The sequence below is a fragment of the Pelodiscus sinensis genome, chromosome 27 (assembly GCF_049634645.1).
Source record: "Pelodiscus sinensis isolate JC-2024 chromosome 27, ASM4963464v1, whole genome shotgun sequence".
Taxonomy (NCBI): domain Eukaryota; kingdom Metazoa; phylum Chordata; order Testudines; family Trionychidae; genus Pelodiscus; species Pelodiscus sinensis.
Window position 1 is genome coordinate 11,968,838 of NC_134737.1, and position 21,827 is coordinate 11,990,664.

Sequence of the window (21,827 nt, forward strand, 5' to 3'; positions counted from 1 at the left end):
AGATAAATGACATCCTAGGGACTTGATCCATTGAGCTTCAATGGAATCTCTCACCTGATACAAGTAAAACAGGAACAAAAAAGATGAAAGTGGAAGAATAACCAATTCTGGTCAAACAGATGTGTGTGTAAATAGTAGTGGGTGAGATCCTGAGAAGATGTAAATCAGTGTCAGTTCAAAAGTGCTGAATCATGTCAGCTGAAGATCCAAAATCCACACAGGTACCACTGTGTATCCGAGCCAATTAGAAAAGCAAACTAGCAAAGGAGGAAAACAAACACGTAGCAAGTAAAGCAGCTGGTAGGTGCCAGAGTAAAAACCAGTCAGGCCATTTGCTCTCTCCTCCCAGAGGAATTGTCGTTCAGTTGTTTATGTGGGATTTGGGAGCCTGAGAGCTCCTCGATCTTGCTATTGTCATTTTGCTTAACGTGATAGGGCATGAATACCCATGGGAGGGGAGGAGTGTGGTTACATATACACAACTCTGCAGTAGTGATCATTCTTTGCACAAATCTTGGTCCAGGGGAGTTGATGGAAGGTGGTCATCATCCATTTAGCAGAATAGGGAGCCAAAGAGGGTTCCTGATTCTTATTGGTAGGGATGTGAAGGTTTAACCAGTTAATGGTAAGTCTTAGCCTTAACAGGTGAGCCTTACTGAGTAAAGTTAACTGGTGGGAATGGAGCAGCTCCCCCCCGCTGCAGGTAAGGGGCTGCTCCAGCTCATGGGGGTGCTGTGGACAGCACCCCTTTAATTGGTTTATCAGTGAAGCAGTGTTTAACCAATGAGCCAATTGAACAGAATTTTACATCCCTGGTTTTCAGTCAGAGGGATAGTACCCCTGAAGCCAGGTTGAAGATGCAGGGTGTGTCGTGGTTCTAATGAATCTAAAGAGCCCTCCTTTTCCATGAGCAGGAATGAAATCCAGGGACGTAAGTCTTTGATTCTGAGAGTCTGTATTCGCTCCTTTCGTTTTGGATTGAATAGTTTGAGGTGGCTTAGCTGAAGTAGTGGGTAGGGGACTGCTGTTAGAGGAAAAGGGGACTACCAGCGCATTTCTCTGTACTGTAGAAAAGATTCTGAGGTTGTGGGAAGAACAGGAGTCATTGTTTGCAAAGCAGTCACTATCTTTTTAGTATCAACATTCCTGGTCCTTTCTCCTTTTTAAATGGCACTTTGTTTGCAGCTTATACCCTGCAAATTAATGGACCATTTTTTTAAAGCCCTGAGATAAGGCATGAGGCTGCAGAGTGGAAAGGCTAGAGGTGTTGCAGCTGTTCTTGGCCTGGCCACCTCTCCTCATTCTGTAGGAACAGTGCTTTTTGCAGGACTCAGGTGGCACCGGGGTCAGTTACTCCCTGCATCTTGAGCTCCATGTGCTTAAGTGACAAGGAGTCCTGTGGCACCTTATAGACAAATAGATGAATTGGAGCATAAGCTTTTGTGGACAAAGACCCACTTCGTCAGATGCATGTAGTGGAAATTTCCAGAGGCAGGTATAAATATGCAGGCCAGAATAAGGCTAGAGATAACAAGGTTAATTCAGTCAAGGAGGGTGAGGCCCACTTCTAGCAGCTGATGTGAAGGTGTGAACACCAAGAGAGGGGAAACTGCTTTTGTAGTTGGCTAGCCATTCACAGTCTTTGTTTAATCCTAAACTGATGGTGTCCATGTGCTTGACAGCTCTTGTGTTTTGTAAGACACAAAGTTCTAATTGGGCTGTTTCTAATGGGATTTTCCTTCATTTATAACTGTTACTCCTGTCTTGTGCTTTTACTTTCTATCTTGCATCCAGTCACAACTGCATGTGTTTTTCTTAGCCCCTTTTGTAAACCGATAAAGCGGCTGATTTTTTTAAAGAGCTATCTCTCTAGCACTGTTAAGGTTCACCTGAGGCTGTGGGCGGAGTTTCATTTGGATCCAAACCAGCTTCCCATTTCATATAGAAAGGAAATAAGACAAAGTTTTAAATGTGTAGCAAAGTAAAGCATACGAAGTCGATAAGCATGGTCCTACCTGTGGATTTGTCAGAGTGTCTTGGTAAAACCCAGTGCATTTTGGGAGATAAGTCAGAGGTTGGGTGAGGAAAAACATTCCCAGGTTTTTATGTCTTTTTCTCTCTCTCTCTCTCTCCCTCTTTTTTTTTTTTTAAGGGGAATTCTCCTCTTCAGGTGTTCTCAGCAGTAACCAGCCTCAGGTAGGAGTGACTTGGTTCTTTCTGATGTGCACTATCAGTCATACAGGAGAAATAAATTTTTCTTCCTTGACATCACAATTCTGTCTTCCCTGGGAGATGGCAAACCCAATAATGTGTTTCATAATTGAGAGGGAGACACAAGTCTGCATTTGTGTGGCTCAAGATGGTTTAAAAGTGCAAAATAGTACTGCTATCTCCTAGTAACCAAGACATTCCTTGACTGCACCTCCTTTAAGGTGGAAAAGTTGTTTTCTGAACTGAATTGTTTTGGGGGGAGGGAGTGCAGAAATAAATTGCGAACAAGCTTGCAAACAAGCTTGCAAAGTAGTGCTGCATTCTCTCAGGGTGGTGACATAAATCCTGTCCAGAATGATTCCTGAGTTACTAGACACAGACATGCATGTAGCAAGCGTTTCCTGTTCTAGGCATCAATATTCATACTTAAAATTTGTGGAAGTTAACTTTTCTACTTTCAGTTTATTAAGCTAGAGCCATGGGTGGTGCTTTGTGATTCTGTCTGCCCCATCTCACCCAATTATTCTGGTTTCTTTTGTGCCACAAAATATACACACTTTAATGCATTGTGCCATACAGTTTCTCACAAAAGTTGCATGCAAGTGGCCCCTTTAAAGCAGGCGTAGGGATAGGTAAGATCTACCCAGCAAATACCATGATTGATCTTTGGGTCAGGAAAGAGCAGAGAGCTTGATGCTTTTCATCGAGGGGACATGCTACAAGTCCTCCTGGTTATATAGAAGCGAGACTTAGACTTGCTTGGTGTGGGGAAGGCAACAGCAGTGAAACTAAACCATTTTAGAATCCTTTAGTAAGGAAAACTCAGCTAGGGGAGTGTTTCATGTATGGAAGTACCTGACTGCTGGCCAGAGCACTTAATTAAATTCAGCTCCTTGGTTCTATACCAGGATTGAGTAGCTTAGTCTGTACCACATCTGTTCTTGGATTTAAATTTTTTCAATGTATGTGACACTGTACCAGTGAAGTGGCTTCTCTCCAAAGGGACCTGTCCCAAGAGGAGCTTACATGCTCCATTAGGTGTAATCTTGTATAAAGATTGACTACCCGGTCAAATGCAGGTGTCTTTGTATTTATAATAGTTACTAGGGCTATGCATACACAGCAGTGTTATTTTGGAATAACTAAAGAGTATGTCTACACTGCATGCCATTATTTCAAAATAATGGTGAAGCTGGAGGACTTCTTACTCCAACTCCTGTAACACTCACTTTATGGGGAGTAAGGGAAGTCAAAGGACAAGTGTTCTTCAACTTCCTGCTGTGTAGACAGTACCAAAAGCCGAATTAAGCTGTTTCAACTTAAGATACGCAGTTGTCATAGCTCAAGTTGCGTAGCTTAATCTGACTTTTGCCCTGCTGTGTAGATGTGCCCGAAGTTAGTTAAGAGCACACAGATGGCTGTATTGTCACAGTATCTTGTCTGATGCTGACAGGTGCCGGACACTTCAGAAGGAATGAACAGAAGAGGGCAGTGTTGAGTTATCCAGTCCCATCTTCTGACAGTTAGAAACTGAAAGTCCGGATGGACAAAATGCATGTTGTTAGACTACATTCAGAATTAAACCTTAAGGCTTTGTCTACACTATAGCCTCTTGTGCAAAAAAGATGCAAATGAGGCAAAGCGTGGAATATTGTTGCACCTCATTTGCATAATTAATGAGGCCCTGTTTTTTCACAAGAGTTTTTTTGCGCAAAAGCTTCTGAAGCAAAAACAGAGCCTTTTTGTGCAAGAAACCCCCCCCCTTGCGCAAGAGCCATTCGTTCTTCCTCATTTTTTTTTCAGGACGAACGGCTCTTGCGCAAGAGACAGTTTTTGCACAGAAAGGAGCCATGTAGACTCCATGTAGACAGCTCCTTTTTGCTCAAAAGCCTCTTGTGCAAAAACAGAGCCTCATTAATTATGCAAATGAGGTGCAGCTATATTCTGCATTTGCATATTTTTTGCACAAAACAGGCACAGTCTAGACATAGCCTAAGTATAACTACAGAGAATGTTTTCAAAGGAACAGATGAGTCAAGCATGCACTCTCCACCACATTATCCTCTACACCTCTGAAAATCTCCCCAAGTTCCTTTACTTTCTCCAAGATGATCTGCTTCTCTACCTATTTAGCAGATCTATGGTTGGCCTGTTTTTACCATTGTAGTGGAGGTGACCATACTACAGGGGTGGGCAAGATTTTTGGAGAGTGATTGGGGCCGCACTCTTCCATGATATTAACAGAAAAGGTGCTAGATCTGGGATGGAAGTTAGGAGCAGAAGGGAGTTTGGGTGAAGGAGGTGGTTGTGACCTGGGGCACTGGACTGGAGTGCAGGGGGTTGAATTGTGATGTAGGGCAGGGAATTGGAGTTTGAGGGGCTGCAGGAGATTGAGGTGCAAGGGGTTGGGTTGTGAGACAGGAGGGGACTGTCATCTGGGGCAGGGGTTTGGGATGTCAGATCTGGGAGGGGATATGGGTGCAGGAGGGGGGCAGAGGATTTGAGTATGTAGAGTGGGGGGCAGACGGTTGGGGAAGGGAAGGGCTGGGGTGCGAGCGGCAGGCTCTGACCAGGAGATTTACCAGCCAGCAGCCCAGCACTTTTCTGAAGCAGCCAGCCTGCCTGTCCTGTCCCCACATAGGCTGCAATCATGTGTTCTGTGAATAACTTCCAGCCCCGGAGGGAAGGGGGCATGGTACTACTTGGCTTCCTGTTAATGGAAACAGGCAGCTCCCATTGGCCAGTTTCTGAACAAAAAATAGCCAATAGGATTGTGCTGGGGCCAATTCCAGCCTGTGGACCATTTTTTGCCCAGGCCTGCCATATTAGCCGTGTGATGGGCATAATCTAAGGTGTGTTTGCAGGCCAAGCCCCGAAAAGGCACGTCTTCCCACGATGGTCAATGGCCGTTGACTCGCCAAGCTTCTTCCGACCTCTCTTCTAGCCATTCCGAGGATTATCCAAACCCTGATTCACACTTGATTGAGACCTCAACAGGTAAGGATCTCACACTTGTCATGCATTTGGCCAAACAGTAAGCCTGCTTCTTCGCTTACCTGAGAGGGTTTAGTACAGGTTTGTGTTAAATGCCCTGAAATATTCTTCTCCTCAAGGCTTTCTCTGCTGATCTGCTCTTCTCTGCAACTGCCACAACCCCCACTTTGCCTACTTCCTCCCTGGCACCCTCTCTGAGATATTTCTGTCCTGGTCATGGGTTGGCTCTTCATTTGAGCAGGCTGAATGGGTGGCTGTTTTCTCTTCTGACAGAGGCCTCTTTGTTAGTCTTTGTGAGGGGAGATGGAGTAGTCTGTTGCGTGTGGGCCAAAGTTTTCCAGCACGCGACAAACTATAGCCAGCTGCCTCGGGACAGAAATGCCAGTAAATGTTAACCTGGGGCGTTGACGAAATGGGCAGTTAGGAATAGAAAAGGAATGAGAAGAGGCTGCTAAGGTCATCAAGACTCTTGATCTTCAAGTTAAGACAAAGGTCCAGTCTGTGCAGTACTTTCCCCTGTGGTGAGAATGGTTATCCGAGATGAAAGGATTTGCTGTGGTTAGAGCAGGGTTTGACCTTGCTGTTTGATGGATGGAACGTCCTTAATGTATTTCTGGCTTACGTTACAGCCTTGTATCTTTGCAAAGCTGTCATGTGGCTCAGGGATATATCGAACGCATGGTCTGGTCCTGCAACACGGTCACGTGACTAAGTGTGTAAGAGAGAGTGCAAGTCTTGTAACTGCACAGAAGTCTCCTTTTTCCCCAATTAGCAGTTTCGTTTGCAGACTTTACTCTGTATTTACATGCATTGATAATCGTTTCCAGGTACTTCACTTCATTAGAATTTTTACCTACTGAATTTTTTGTTTTGGGGATTTTGTATCTGCAGTGGTCATAGTGGGGCTTTACACAGGCAAGAAAAAGTGTAAGTTCCCTCACTGGACTGCCCTTTCGAGCTCACCTCCGTTGGGACCTGTGCTGCGATTCTGTTCTCAGGCAGAAGCTGCTGCTTGTACAAACGGTCTCATGTATTTCTATGGAACAAATGTGTAAGGGACTAAATTAAAATGAATCGAACACACATTTACAGTGTTGCTGTAGCTATGTTGTTCTCTGGATGTTTTGCTGAAACATCTTCTATTGGTGGAAGAGATGAGTTTTTGAATCTCGCAGAGCTTTTCATTTCTAGAAAAAACAACCAGTGTTTGAGCTAAATACAAGGTGGGCCAAATCCTTTATGCTAGTTTTCAGCTGACACGCTCCGGCTACTTTCTCCAGACCTGAGAGAGCTATGGGAAGCTCAGAAACATGTCCCTTCCATCAACAAATGTTGGGCCAATAAAAGATATTACAGCACCCACTTTTTCTTGAATCAAACGCATGTTACTTGTGACATCCATGTCTAAAGTAGCTTCCACATGTGAACTGCTAATCACGTTTGCTATTCCTTTCCAGGAAAAAGGACATGTTACATTTATACAATCCAAGAACTAATGTTTGCAAATGAATAAATCAAACCTGTTGCTAAAAAGGAAGCCCAGCATTAAGTTCTAGTGGTTACAGTATGTGAATACTAGCTGTCACTGACAGGTGTATAAACTTTGGCTACACAGATCAGAAACTGATAGTTCTTGCCAAGCGTCTTAAAATCCCATAAAGTTACAATTCACACATGAATAAGGCATGTGTAGCTCTGTTTTTGTGTGCCAGTTGGGAGTTGGCTTCAATCAATTATTCACAATTTATCCGGGGCTCTGGTATTTGATATTAAGGATGTCACTGCATTAGTAGCAGAGGAATAGTGTCAGATTTCTGGGACAGTGAGTACTGCAAGCAGCTTGCTGCATTAGTAGATCAGACTCTCTTGTATATTGAGTGGTTAGTAAACAGGAACAAGACTCTTTGGTGGGTGGAGCAGGATGTTACCACCTGTCCCCCAACTGCCTTGAGTAAGAGAAGTTGAGTCCCGAAGTCTGCAAAGCAGAAATCCGCTCTCTTTTGGAAAGGGATTTTGGAACTTTGCAGGTTAACTGCAGCCTAGTAGTTTTCCCATCGGCAGTCTGAGCCAAGAATAGGGAGGTGCTGCTCTAAATAAAACTTTGGCCTTTATAGAAATGTATCAAATGTTCCAGGAGTGTGTGTCTCTCCGCTACCTCCCTCTCCCTCTCTGCAGGATATGGTTAGCACTTCTCCTGGCCTTATATAGCAAGGCCTGATTGTTAGTGTTAACAGGAATAAAACAACAAGGAAAGCTGCCAGATTGCATAAATCAGGGCAGTATTTGGAATTTCATAAATGCTGGGACTTTGGGTACAAGTTGAGTACTTAAACAATACTGAACTGTTCTCTATCGCTCCCTCTCTCACCAGGGGAGGTGGAGTTTTGCTTCTCTTCCGTGTTTTTTAATCTCTTCATTTCTGTCTCCGTCCCCCTGAAGACCACAGGAGGAGCAGTGGCAGCCGGAGCCAAGATTCTGCAGAGATCCAGGACATCCAGGTGCCAGAGCAGTTTTCAGGGTTACTCCATGGCTCTTCCCCGGTGTGTGAGATAAACGAGGACCCTTTCAGACTCATTTCTTCTGTAGCCAAAGGAGGCACGGAGGGCACTGGCCATTCACCTGCTATGCAGTTGGAGGATGCTGATCTGCTTGCCTCTGGATCAGTACGGACCAGCTCTCCGGACCAAAACCAGAAAGCGATCTACGCAACAGTCCTGCACAAAAACATCCAACAGGCGGAACCGGAAACTACAGTGACTCCTCAGGGGCTGCCGCACCCTGGTGGTGCAGAGGAAGGAGACAGAGGTGGTGCTGGGTCACGAGGCCCCCTCGCAGGCAAGCCCAAAGCAGAGCTCAAACTCAGCCGTAGCTTGTCCAAATCAGACTCTGACCTCCTAACCTGCTCGCCGACTGAGGACGATGCCATGGGGAGTCGGAGCGAATCGCTCTCTAACTGCAGTACTGGGAAGAAAAGGCTGGAAAAATCTCCATCGTTTGCTTCAGAGTGGGATGAGGTAAGACTGACCTTGGCTTACTAACCCTTAATGAGCTGTATGAGATGCATCCTATGAAGTTTGTTTCAGGGAGTGGGAGTTTGAAGGATTTTTCACCTTCCTTTGTGCCTACCCCATTATTTGCCTATTTTAAGTGCAATAAGCTTCTCAGTGGTTGAATGCCAGGAGATAGGCATAATCACAGCTGGCTGGGGACTGTAAGGAATGACGCATTTTTAAACATTTGGAAATGTTCATATCATGGGCTTTATTTCTCTGGGCGTGTGTCTCGGTTCATTTTGGAATGGATTTTGTTGGCAAAAGGAGAGCTTTCATTTTAGCATCCCCTTTTCTCGTCCTTCCCTCTGGAGTGTCCCAGCCCAAAAGGAAGGAGGGTGGGTCCCATTTCTAGGTCTCCATTGCCTGCGGAAAGGGAGGTGGGTGAGAGTGGTGGGAGACAGAGTAATTGGAAGGCTTGGCATATTTATTGGATGTAGCTCATGTCTTAAGAGTTCAGAGGCGGGTTAGAAGTTACTTGAGTGGAGTGCAGAAGGGAGGGGCCCTACATTGGTTAAATATTTCATGCTTAAGAAGTTTGCCTGAGTGAGCCACTCAACTGAGAGTGTTGCTCTGAAGTTTTTGCACTGCAGCATTACTGGAACACTCTTTGGAGATGAGTCCGTGCTTGTAGAGCACTGATGGGCAACCCAGGCTAGTGAGTGGGCTGTAGGAGTGGTCCTTCATCTCAGTGGGCTGCAAGATTCTTGTAACCAGGACAGGGTCGTTTTTGCCAACTGCACTTACATACCTAGATTTTGCGGGCTGCGCCAATTGAACCGTAGCAGCACTTTGGATACAGAGGGAGCGCACGCTCTGTCAACATCGTAGGCCATCAGCACACACCTCATTTGGCGCACATGTCACTTCAGTAATAGTGGTGGGAAAACACACCCTCTCATGGACCACACATACAACCCTGATAGGCCACTTGTGGCTCTTGGGCCACAGGTTGCCTGCCACTGTGGTAGAACAACCGAGTAATGCAAGAAATGAACAGAAAGGGAAACCTTCCCTGGGAGAGAATCAGATTTATGAAGGCCGCATGCGTGCCAGGCCTGTTAATAGAGGGTCGAAAGGGAATCCTGTCCCCATTGGGAGGTGTTTGTTGCGTTCTAGTGATATCAGTGACTGTACTCCTTGCTCAGCCCGTGTGTGTATTGATTGGGACTCAGCCTCTGCGTAATCTAAATCACATATTACCTTTTATTAGTTACATGCTGACAGATGGGTGAAATTTATTCCAGGAAGAAGGGATATACTCAGAAAATACAGCTAAAAAATCCTCTGTGGTAACAGGGCTGGTGTCTGTGGGCATGCTCCCCTTTTTCCTTCCAGGAGACTTTCACGTGTGTTGGGTGTTCCTCCACAGCTCTCTTGGTTACAGTGACTTAGCAGTTGTTGCTGAACTGGGACAAATAATGCCAGGGTTAGACGGGACTGATTCTTAAGCGAACGATTGACATGTTGGGACTCAGTTATTTTGCTGTGCTGCTGATTTGAAATAGGGATGTAAAATCCTGTTTAATCGGTTTAACTGGTTCAACGTGTTTAACTGGTTAACCCACTTAAATGGGTGCAGGTGGGGGGCCGCTCCAGCCCGTCTGGGGCCACCGATTCACCGTAACTAGTAAGCATCACCCAGTAAGGGCAATGCTTACTGGTTAACCCGTCACATCTCTAATTTGAAATGCCTCCCTTTGCCCTGATAGCTGATTCCAGAGGAGCACTAAATGACTTACGGCAGGGATGGCCAACCCGTTTAACAAAGAGAGCCTAACAGCAGCGGGAAAAAATGTGAAAGCTGCAGCAGAATTGTGGAGCAAAAAAAAGAGCCGCCCAGAATTCTTAAAGGCTACCCCTTTAAAACAAGCTTAGGCTTTTTGGCCATATCAGGCTCCCGTCGACGGCCGCCATCCTGGGCGCCATTTTGAATCGCCACCCCAGTGAGCACCAGGGGAAGGAAGGGGGCTTTGCAAGCCACAATTTTGGGGGAGAAGAGCTGCAGGTTGGCCACCCCTGACCTAAGGGAAAGCCGAGCTCTCTGTGCCTTTAGGTTTACGTTGCTACAGTGGTTAGACTTGTAGCAAGACCTGCTAGGGCTTCCCTGCTTTGAGTTTCAAACTTGCCTACCCATCTCCATGCTTGCTTGCAGGTAGGTTGCAGGGCCAGTTGCCATGTTAACACTAGATGGAACAGAGACTTCCCGAAAAGTCCAGTGTTGTATAGGGAAGGTAAAGTTTCAGACTAGAAGATCTGGGGAGAGAAGGCTGGATGGAGTAAATGTCAAGGATTCCTACCCTTAAACTTTAAAATCAGCTGTTCTAATTTAAAACTTCATTTTCAAAATCTTAATGTTTTAAGGGATGGATTGGGGTGGAGGGGCTGGATCATGAGATGGCAGCAGCATCTAGATGCCCAGTGAAGATGCAGCCCTGTTATGCTTTCTTTTCCCCACAGCTTCTGTGCCTTGGGCATCTATAGGATTTGCTGAGGATCTGATTAACTCTTTGTTTTTCTTTTTAAACCTCATGGGGCATCGGTGCTTCCCTTTGTCCTGACTTGTTTCCCCATGACCTCCTTCAGAGAGACTGCTGTGCAGGGCATTTTCGGGTGTTTGAAAGCCTGCAGCGCTCAGATCACGCATTGCAATAGGGTTGGGTAGATGGCTTAATAAGCCTCATTTATAGCTGGATTCCTGGGCTAGCATGCCTGCCTCTTAGAAGCATCATTTTGTAAGGTAGTGTGGCTCAGCGGATAGAGCAGTAATGTAGGGTGCAGGAGACCTGGACTCTATTCCCAGCTCTGCTGCTGACTTTGACCAAGTCCCGTGGCTCTGTTTTTCTGTAAAATGGAAATAATGATGTCAGTCTCATTTTGGAGGGTGCTTAGCGATCTACTGAGGAAAAGGACTGCAGAAGAGCTAAATACTGGCAGTTACTTCATCAGGTGGGTGTCCAGCCACTTCTACTGGATGTGCTGCATTTCTGCTCAGGAGAGACACCGGTCAGTGTGTGTCCTAAGGACAGGTCTGGAGGGGTAGTTGAAGTGAAACGTGCTCATTGCATGCTTGAGCGAAGGCCTATGCTTGTTTCCATTTTAAAAATGTTGCGTATTGTATCCTCCCTGCAGGTGAGAAATGTCTAACTTTGCCCTTTGCACCAGCCCCAAAATGCACCCTAGAAAGAGAAGGAAACAGCTGCAGCTTTGTATTGTGACGACATGAATGGGCAGTTGAGGCACTGGTCTGGTGGCAGGTAGAGCTGTAGTGAGAAGATGTAAGAACTTGTTAGTCTTCTCCAAAGGTTTGCTTGGTCCCTTGGATGAGTTAATGCATCCGCTGGTGAATTAGAATGCAATTTACAGCCTCTGAATGAGTGTCTGGTTAATGTAAAACCTCATGGAGCCTGGATGTCTTGTGCCTTTGACTGTTAGCAGTGAGAGTGTTGGCAGTGGGATAGTCTCCCCTCGGTGCATGGCAGATTTACGCATGTTGTTCCATTAATGTTAATATTTATGCAGATAGCTATGGGGGAAGAGAGCCCCTGTCTGTGTTACTCTGTGCAGTGCAAACATTACAAATCAGTCTCACTCGGTGACTTCTGTCGAGAGGCTCCTTGCCCATTCACTGCTGAAGGCGGCAGTTGGCCTGCTGTGGCCCCTCAGGCGGTCTTGGGGTCAGTGTGGCCTAATGGCCAGAGTCTATAGTACTGCTCACTCCTCCCTCGGGGCAACAAGTCTCCCCCGGCCAGAGAGTGAGCACAACTCCCCTGTGATCAGGGTAGTATGGCCTAGTGGCCACAGCATCAATATACTTCTCCAGGCTCAGGGTAAGAAGGCCTAGCAGCCACAGAGTCAATATGCCTCCCCCTCCTGGGGACACAGTTGTATAGTCCAGCAGTCCAAACATCAATACAATTCCCCTGTGTTCAGGGTAGTACAGCTTAGCGGTCAGAGTCTATGCACTTCCACTGAAGTCAGATTGTTTGGCCTAGTAGCCAGTGGCAGAAGAATAGGTGAAGCTCCCCATGTGGGATAGGTGAGGAAAAGGTAGGGAGACACAGGCACTCCCTCTCCACTGGGCCCCAACCCAGGGTCCTGTCAGTACTGAAGCTGTCCACTGCAAGCTCGGCAGGGAATCCCATAAGAACGGCCAGACTGGGTCAGACCAAAGGTCCATCTAGCCCAGTATCCTGTCTGCCGGCAGTGGCCAATGCCAGATGCCCCAGAGGGAGGGATCACAACAGGCAATCCTCACATGATCCCTCCCCTGTCAGACACCTCCAGAGAAACAGAGGCTAGGGACACCATTCCTATCCATCCTGGCTACTAGCCACTGATGGACCTAACCTCCATGAATCTATCGAGCTCTTTTTTGAACCCTGTTAGTTCTAGTCTTCACTCCATCCTATGGCAAGGAGTTCCACAGGTTGACTGTGCACTGAGTGAAGAAAAACTTGCTTTTGTTTTAAACCTGCTGCCTATTGATTTCATTTAGTGGCCCGTAGTTCTTAGATTGTGGGAATAAGAAAATAACTTTTCCTTATTCACTTTTCCCATACCAGTCATGATTTTATAGACCTCTATCATAATCCCCCTTAGTCTCCTCTTTTCTAAGCTGAAAAGTCCAAATCTTTCTAATCTTTCTTCCTATAGGACTCGTTCCAAACCCCTAATCATTTGTTGCCCTTTTCTGCACCTTTTTCCAATGCCAATATATCTTTTTCGAGATGAGGCGACCGCATTTGTACACCGTATTCAAGATGTGGGCGTAGTATCGCTTTATATAGAGGCAATAAGATATTCTCTGTCTTATTCTCTATCCCTTTTTTAATTACTTCTAACGTTCTATTTGCTTTGACTGCCATTGCACACTGAGTGGATGTTTTCAGAGAATAATTCCCCACACTGGGCTACTTCCTACCGCTATCCTGTGGGCGGTCCTCTGTCTGGGGGCTTCCTCCATAGTCCCTGTTGGCCTGGGCACCACTGCTTGGCCCAGCTGTGCTTCCTCCCCTGGAGCTCCTGTGTCTTCTGTGTCCCCTGCTACTGTCAGCCCCCTGACTGAGTTGCTCCAGAAGCCTTTATAGCTGGCCTCCAGCTGGAGCATTTCCAGCAGGGCTGTGGGGATGGGGCCTTATCAGCCAGCTGAGCCAGGCTAACCTCTTTGGGCCGAGTGCAGAGTTGATAGAACCCATCACAACTTCACTAAAAGTGGTCCTGCATCTTCGTGGAGTCGGGTGTTTGAGGAGTGACCTTGGTGAACACATGAGGCAGATGAAAAGCTGGGGGCAAAGAGCCCATGTTGCTTTTGGGCTGCTTGTGATAGTGCCAAATAAAACCCGTCGTTTGTGAAGATCAATTTTGCATTAAAGAGTTGGATCTCTTCTCAGGCTCATCTCTGTGAGTCCCTTTCCACATGACTGAATCCCCTTGTTTTGGAAGTGGAGGGTGGTACCCATCTCAGCAAGAGTGCGATGGGGAAGCAATGCTTCATCTGGCAAGGATCTCTCTTCTTGCTGACTTGCAGTGGAGGGAGAGCAGCTCTCCTACTCCATAGCCCTGGTCCAAATAATATGACTTTGTGCTCAGTGCTACAAAGGCATGTTTAGTATCAGTTTCCTTTCCGTCTTCTGACCCACTAGCTATTTCATGTGAACATGAACGCACGCTTTCTCCCCTTCTGCTGTCATCATCTGATACAAACTCCTTGCAAGCCAGGTGCAGGCGTTATCAAACCAAACAGCAGTGCAGCATCCAGTGAGAGGAGCCAATCCTGCTTGATCCCTCGCTTGAATGGGAATCAAGTTGGGCAAGAGAGGGAATTGCATGTGGTGGAGTCTCTCGTTAGCATAAATATTTGAATCCTTCCAGGCTTGGCTACGGGCTCAAGTGATAAATTTGTTTTTCATAATTGATTCATGAATATTTAGCAGCTGTGAGATGAGCACATAGCAGTCACTGCACACTGCATTTTATATGAGGGAATAAACTGTTAGGTTTCTCAAGGGGAGGGGACTGTTTGGTGCCAGGCAGAGAGATGCTGCCAGCCCCAGCTTCAGGAGCATGTTAGCTGGTGCTTCTGTTCTCCCTTCCTCCCCTTTAAGAGTTTCAGATCTCACTCTGCATCTGTCTGAGTCCATATGCTTTGAAGAAGCCTTGACACCTCCATCCCCAGATTCATCCTGGAAAACTGATTGCAAAATAATGTTTAATGGTTTTATGTTTATGCCTTCATCTACCATTGCACAGAAATCAGTTTATCCACTTTGGAAATACAGCCACCTTGGTTGAAACTTATAGCTAGTATTGAACACTTCCCTGGAACAGTACGCACAGCTTAGGATAGAGAATATCCAGTTCAAATTGTGTTGAGAGACGGCAACTGCAAACCAGTATCTGGGAGGACATTGGAGAGAGCTGCTCTCTAATGTTGTTTGACTCCTGTGTAAATGTAACAGTTACTGCTGATTGCCTGGATGTTTATGTATAAACAGGAACTGCCAAACCTCTTGGGTAGGCAGTGTGGGTCCATTGCATACAGCGTAGGACTAGGAAACAGGAAGATATGGCGATAAGCATGTTGATGGATATGGAGCCTACCTTGTAAATGACTGTGATGTTTCATTTGTCAAAGAAAAGGCAAGGTTTGCAGCAAGGTTTTCTTGATCAGAGCATGTGGCTGTGAACTGTGGTGAGGAGTCTGGGTTGGGGATTCTGATCTAATAGCCATCTGAAAGCATTTGAATCAACTCGTTTTGCTCAGAAGAACTGGTAAGCACGATTCCGTCTGTGGAGTTGTAAGCAAGCAATCAAACAGTGCCAGAGTTCACAGCCTGCTTGGTCCGGCCAGGCTGAGGCGGTCCAAGGTGGATAGTATTCTTATTAGGAAATCCTGAGGCTTGACACGCTGGCCTACTCGACTTGAGGCAGTTGTGTATACTCTTGCATCTGTGCCTGTTTTCTGCCTCCATTACTGAGCTTCATATTGATCTATTGAAGTATAAATGTTCATCTCCAGCTCCCTCTTTGCTCTCAGCTCTTCTTCCAGTGCTACGTGAGCTGCAGTGATGTAGCTTGCGATGATTTTATCACCTTTCTTTCTGCTCTGGGAGCCGGGTGGCTCAGTACTGGGCAGCCTGTGTTCCTATCCAGTGACTTAGCTGCATATTCGAACACACATGCCTAAAATAAAACCATGCTTCCTCTGCAGTCTTGGGGTTCCTGACTGCTTGTCATGTGGGACAGTTGATTGACTTGCCTAGACAGGCAGAAAATTGCCCACATGTGAACTCTCAGATAGAATTTTGAGAATTCAGGGTAATTTTTAAGTGGTTTCTGGGTCAATGTCGCTTAACTAAATTTACAGCACTTGCTCCTGTTATATGCATAACATTGAAGGCATCAGTTCTGAGTGGAATAAGACAACCAAGTACTAGCAGAAGAATGGCCATGCTGGGTTACACCAATGGTACTAGGTCATGGAATGTCCAGTCTTCTGACAGTCGGTGATGCCAAATGCTTCAGAGGGCCTCACCAGAACAGGGCAATTAGCTAGTGATCCATTCCCTGTCATCCAGTCCTAGCTTCTGGCAGTTGGAGGCTTGGGGGCACCCTGATCATGTGCTCGCAAGCCTGACCATTTTGAGTAAGTCACTGATGGGCCTATCCTCTAGGAACTTAGGTAATTCTTTTTTTAATCCCGCTGTGCTTACAGCCTTCACAATATCCCCTGGAAGTGAATTCCACAAGTTGACATTATTGTGTGAAGGCATTGTCTGTAGACGGAGCTTGGTCCTGCCTTGAGGGCAGGGGGCTGGACTCGATGACCTCTTGAGGTCCCTTCCAGTCCTATTATTCTATGATTCTATGACTCTCAAATGGGTAGCCATGTTAATCTGTATCAGCAAAAACGCAGAGTCCTATGTAGGGATGTAAGGGTATGTCTACGCTACCCCCTAGTTTGAACTAGGGTGGCTAATGTAGGCATTTGAACTTGCAAATGAAGCCCGGGATTTAAAAATCCCGGGCTTCATTTGCATGTTCCCAGGCGGGCGCCATTTTTAAATCCCCTTAGTTCAGATTAACTTCTGACTGCCATGTGTAGCTGCGGGCAGTCAGTTCGAACTAAGGGGTTTTTAAAATGGCGCCCGCCCGGGAACATGCAAATGAAGCCCGGGATATTTAAATCCTGGGCTTCATTTGCAAGTTCGAATGCCTACATTAGCCACCCTAGTTCGAACTAGGGGGCTAGTGTAGACATACCCTAAGTGACTAGTTGACTATCTGATAAGCAAAAGCTTATCAGATAGTCAACTGGTCCCTCTACTAGTCACTTCTCCCCTCTCCCCCCCCCCCCCATCAGAGCCAGTAATGGAGGGGAACAGGAGCTAGTTCCCCACACCATTGTCTCTGCCTGGGGTGGCAGGGACCAGGCGTGAGCTGGGAATCACCTGATTTCCGGCTCATGCCTTGCTGGCTCTTAATACATTGAAAATTCCTAAGTGCAGTTGGGGGGGGACCTGGCTCAAGCCAGGGACAGCTGATTCCTGGCTCATGCTTGGGTTTCTTCCTCCCTCCTCCTCCCTCAGTGCTTTAGGCTTTTAAATGTATTAATGGCCAACAGGCTCTTAATACATTTTAAAGGCAGAGTCGCAGCGGGGTTAGCTTCCCCGCTTATTGACTAATCAATGGAAAATCCAACAACTAGTCAATTAGTTTATTAAACTAAATTTAACATCCCTAGTCCTGTGGCACCTTAAAGACTAGCAGATTTATTAGGGCATAAGCTTTCATCAGTAAAACTCATTTCCCCAGATGAATTGGAGTGGAAGTTAGAGGCAGGGGTTTGACCAGTCTCTGCATCGCAGGATAAATGGACAAAAAAAAAATACAGTGAAAGGTAATGTACACAAATCTGGACATTCAATAATGTAATTAAAAGAAGCCATCCCTCTACTCAAAACCTGATTACAAAGGGAAACAGCTGAACTGAAATTCATTTGCAAATTCAGTACAATCAGATTAGGAGTGAATGAAGATTTAAATTAGTTATCACACTACCATCAACTGCTGTGAGTAAGCAACATGCACTCTGACTTAATTAGCCTAATCAATACTGGTCCTACACTTGATCAGCAACTTCCACATTTTGTTGTACATATATCCCTGCCTCTGTAATTTCCACTCCATTTCATCTAAGGAAGTAGGTTTTTACTGATGAAAGCTTGTGCCCCAGTAAATCTGTTTGTCTCTGGTGCCAGAGGGCTCATCATTGTTTTTGTATAAATAAGTACTTCCTTATTTGTTTTCAGTATTCTCCCTGTTAAGTCTTACCAGAAGAGTAAATATCACCTCATGATAGTGAGAGCTACCACATTTTCCCCTAAAAAACATTAATAGTCCTGTAGCACCTCAGAGACTAACAAACATATATAAATAGTATCATGAGGAAATAGGTTGTGCACACGCAAGCTCATGATACTATTTATACATGTTTGTTAGTCTCTAAGGTGCTAGAGGACTATTGTTGTTTAAGTTACAGACTAACACGGCTGCCCCTCTGAGACAGCTTTCTCTTGTTGGTTGCAGGTTCCTGGAAAAACTAGTTTTTTATACAGTCAATTCTCTTGTCTGACTCTACAGAGGCAGTTCATGGCTCAGAATTATTGATGCATTAACAGCAGCCTTTATTGATTAAGAGGCCTGTGTTCTTGGCACAGTAAGTCACATATATAAATATATGGTAGCCAGTGTCCTGGGTTTTCCTGCTCAGTGTGTAAATTGTAGCCTTTTTGCACCACCTTTCTCCTGCCCCTTAGCATAAAGAATTTCAACTTTTACACTCGTGATGTCACAGTAATACACTACAATATTTGTTTTGTGAACTAGTTTGTTTTCTAGGCTTGTCTGTCAATGAGAAAAATGTGGCCTGGGCCCTACGTGCCAATAGCAGGGAACTGGCCAGGCCATTGAGAATTTACTTCAGACCCTGCTACTGGTAGTTCTTAAAACACCATTTTTACAGTTGTCTCCGCATCAGTTGAGCAGCTCCCCTGCTGAATTTCTAATGAAGTTCTGTGTTCCATGCTGATTCCCTGCACCAGCTCTGTAAAGTGATGTGGCAGCTTTGTGTTCTAGTTTTAACCCTTTCAACGAGAGTTTCTTCAAGGAGTACAGATTGAACCTCTCCTGTCCAGCACCTTTGGGCTTGACCGGTGCCACACCAGATAATTTGCCAAACCACAGGAGGTCAATATTGCTTAGCAGCATGTACGTACCACTGCTTACGGGGCTCTTTGAAGACATTTAGGGCTAAATGAGAGCTAAATAACAACACAGAACAGAGTCAGGACTAGTAGCTGTAAACAAAATTGATGGGACTGTGGAAAATTTGACCACACCCATAAGTGGACATCCAACTAACATCTCATGCCAGACCATGCATGTTGCTGGACTCTAGAGGTTCAACCTGTATTAGAGAGAGCTGCAACTAAAACATGCATGTTTTAGATTTGTTAGATAAAGAAAACACACAGTCCAGCAGAGATTTGTCAGTCAGAAATCTCTTGGATGCATGTGTTCCCCAGAGTGAATTATTTAGCTGATGAATTAATACTTCATGTCTAATTATGGACTGGACAACTTTGCCTTGCCCCACTTTCACGTAAATAATTGGGATGGAGTGTAATGTTCTACAGTCAAGTCAGATTGCTCCACTCCCAGGAATTGTAGGCATGCGGTTGAATTGACTCATCTCTTTTGATGGTTCATTAGTATCAACATTGAGATAAAACTGTTGCACCTCTGTCATGTCCTTTCACCCATGTAAGATCAGCTCTCTTAGGTCCTAGTGCAGCTGGTACCAAGCACATAGGTAATTTTAAGCCGTGTGAGTACCATTAACTGCTCATATGCCTAAATAACTAGCTGAATGAGGACTGACCATACCTACTTCTTATGTAGCCCTTTTTATCAGTACGTCCAAGTGCTTTGCAGTCTTTAATGTTTGTCTCTTCGTAACCCCCCTGTGGGGTAAGGAAGTGCTAGTCACATGTTTCAGATGGGAAACTGAGGCACGGAGGGCTTGACTTGCTCAAGGTCATCAGGAAATCTGTAGAAGAGAATTGTACCTAAAGTCTCTGCAGTCCTGGGCTTTCTCTCTAATCCCAGAACCGTCAGGATTTTGTGGGTTTTAGGTTTATTTTGTTTTGCCACAGCTAGCAGATATTGCATAACTGTCCTGTTGTAACATATTTAATTTTTAAATATAATTTTGAAAATTGAGGATTTTGTTTTGATAAAGAATTAAAAACAATTGGATTGACAAAGTGTGTGTGTGTGTGTGTATGTGTACACACACCAAAAAGTGCTAAATGAAAGAGGACAAAAATAGTTAATTTTGTGCTTAGTGAAATTACATCTTGTGTGTTTAACAAGTTATCTGTTCTGACAAGCCAGTATGACTCATGCTGTGTGCCAGTACTTTTACGGCTTTGCATGTATAATCACTATTACACTGCTTGCAATTAGGTTTAACCAGTTAACCGATTAAGCAGGAGGAGCCCAAAATGTGGAGAGGAGATGGTTTCTGCTCTCACTTGCACCTCCACACTTGGAGCTGCTAGCTCCTGCTCCTGGCCCTTCCATTTAAACTACAAAGAATTTTTAAGTCAAAACAAACATCTTGGGAGTTTTTTGTGCCAAGAAAACAATTGGAGATGATTATAGACTGTGGAGCACAGGTGTACAAATCATGCTGATAGGAATGGTTTCAGCCTTCTGTCAAATGCACAGACATCTCACTTTTTAGTAAAGGTGTTTTGATCTGAGAAGTGCATTTCTCAAGAAATGGAAATACATGATCTGACAGCAAGGTTTGTATCTGGGAATATTTGGATATGGTTCATTATTTGAATCATATCCTATACCTGTGTAGCAGTGTTTCTGGTTAAAGATCAGCTACTGCATCTGGGGGAATTCTTATGCCTTTGCACAGAGTTATGTTTGTGCTCAAAATACAGATCTAAATGCAGAATGACATCTGTTCTTTCTGCCTCCCATTTGTAGCTCTTAATCACAGGCACTAGGCTGGATATGTAGCTAAAGTTAGTTTCCTGTATGCTGGAATAATATAACTTCAGTTTGTTGGATAGCTGCTTGAGTTGTGGTTTCAGGTTTTCTTGAACTGCTAAGTAGCATATTAATACAACATTCTGGAATTGAAGCTTTTGGTGCAGCTAGTGTAAATTATTCATGCTGTGTAATGAAAATTTTAAAAAATATATGCCACCAATTTGATCATTTTAGATCCTATGGCACTTTATCCAAAATCATTGATGTTCAAGGCTAATGCACTTGCCAAATTCTCTCTAATTGCCTTCTGCCTACCTTAATTGAAGCTGGAAGAGAAAATAAACTAAATATTCACTTCCTCTCTTGGGGTATGTCTTCACAGCAGGGCTAAAGTCGAATTAAGCTACGCAACTTCAGCTACGTCAGTTGGTAGCTGAAGTCAAAATAGCTTATTTCGGCTTTTGGCCGTGTCTACCTAGCAGGAAGTCAGAGGAAGAACACTCTTCCTTTGACTTCCCTTACTCATGAAATGAGGGATACAGGAGTTGAATAAGTAATAAGTCCTCCAGCTCGACATTATTTTGATATAAAGGCTTGTAGTGTAGATGCGCTCTGTTATTTTGGAATAACATTAGCTATTCTGAAAAAACACTGCTGTGTGGACGTACCCTTAAATAGTTCTGTAGTGTTGCTGTGTGCTATTAATTAGCTGCCAAATTCTATTCCAGAGGTGGCTGCATTTCAGTAACTCGTGAAGTGATCCCTTTATAGAATAATCTTACAGTAGGGTCTGAAGGCTCCAAAGACCCATTATGGTAGATGCTGTACAAATACATACATGGTTATGATAGCGGAGAAGCTTGCAATTCGTGTTATGTATCTTAAATTGATGCATTTGGCTGAAAGGTGTTCTGAAAATGCAGGGGCACAGATTAGTGGACTCTCAGTGAATGCAATGTAAAATGACTGCTGGGAAGGAAATTCTAAACCGATGCTGACAAGATGTTTTCAATTTCACAGTCCCCTCTTGCTATTGTTTGTGTAATATCGAATTTTACTGGTTTTTGCTAGGTCAGAGTCCATCTGCATAAATGTAGAGGGATAGTGGTCTTGTGAACAGAGGTGCCCTCTGAAATTGTGCTACAAATTCTGTTTAAAAAATTGTTTGGGCTCTCTGTTTTGTGATTGATACTGAAATGTAAACTGCAGGGTAATATAAACCAACATTTAACCCGGATGCAAATGTGTTTCTCTGAGACCATATTAAACCAGAAAGAGGATGTGCTTCCATATCAGTAATGAACAGTTGGAGAATGCACTGAAATGAGTAATTGACAAATCTAGGGAGTCCATGCGTAGCTGTGTTTGGAGGAATATATATATATATATATATATATATATATATATATATATATATATATAGCTACAGAAGGACAAAATGTGCTAACTATTAAGTTTGTTATTATGTACTTAATTTGCTTTCGGACAACTGACTTG

The 21,827-nt window shown here is 44.7% G+C and overlaps 1 protein-coding gene across 18 annotated transcripts in view; it reads left to right on the forward strand.

Moving 5' to 3' along the window:
* Positions 1–21,827, forward strand: part of ANKS1A (ankyrin repeat and sterile alpha motif domain containing 1A) — a 188,300-nt gene that overhangs the window by 91,311 nt on the left and 75,162 nt on the right. For all 18 annotated transcript variants that reach the window (XR_012897912.1, XM_075910428.1, XM_075910417.1 and 15 more), the window contains 3 exons: positions 2,153–2,196; positions 5,076–5,208; positions 7,645–8,219. Coding sequence is in view for 17 of the 18 variants with exons in the window: in XM_075910428.1 (XP_075766543.1) it covers positions 2,153–2,196; positions 5,076–5,208; positions 7,645–8,219 (752 nt within the window). In the remaining variant the exon portion in view is untranslated. The remainder of the gene's footprint in view (positions 1–2,152; positions 2,197–5,075; positions 5,209–7,644; positions 8,220–21,827) is intronic.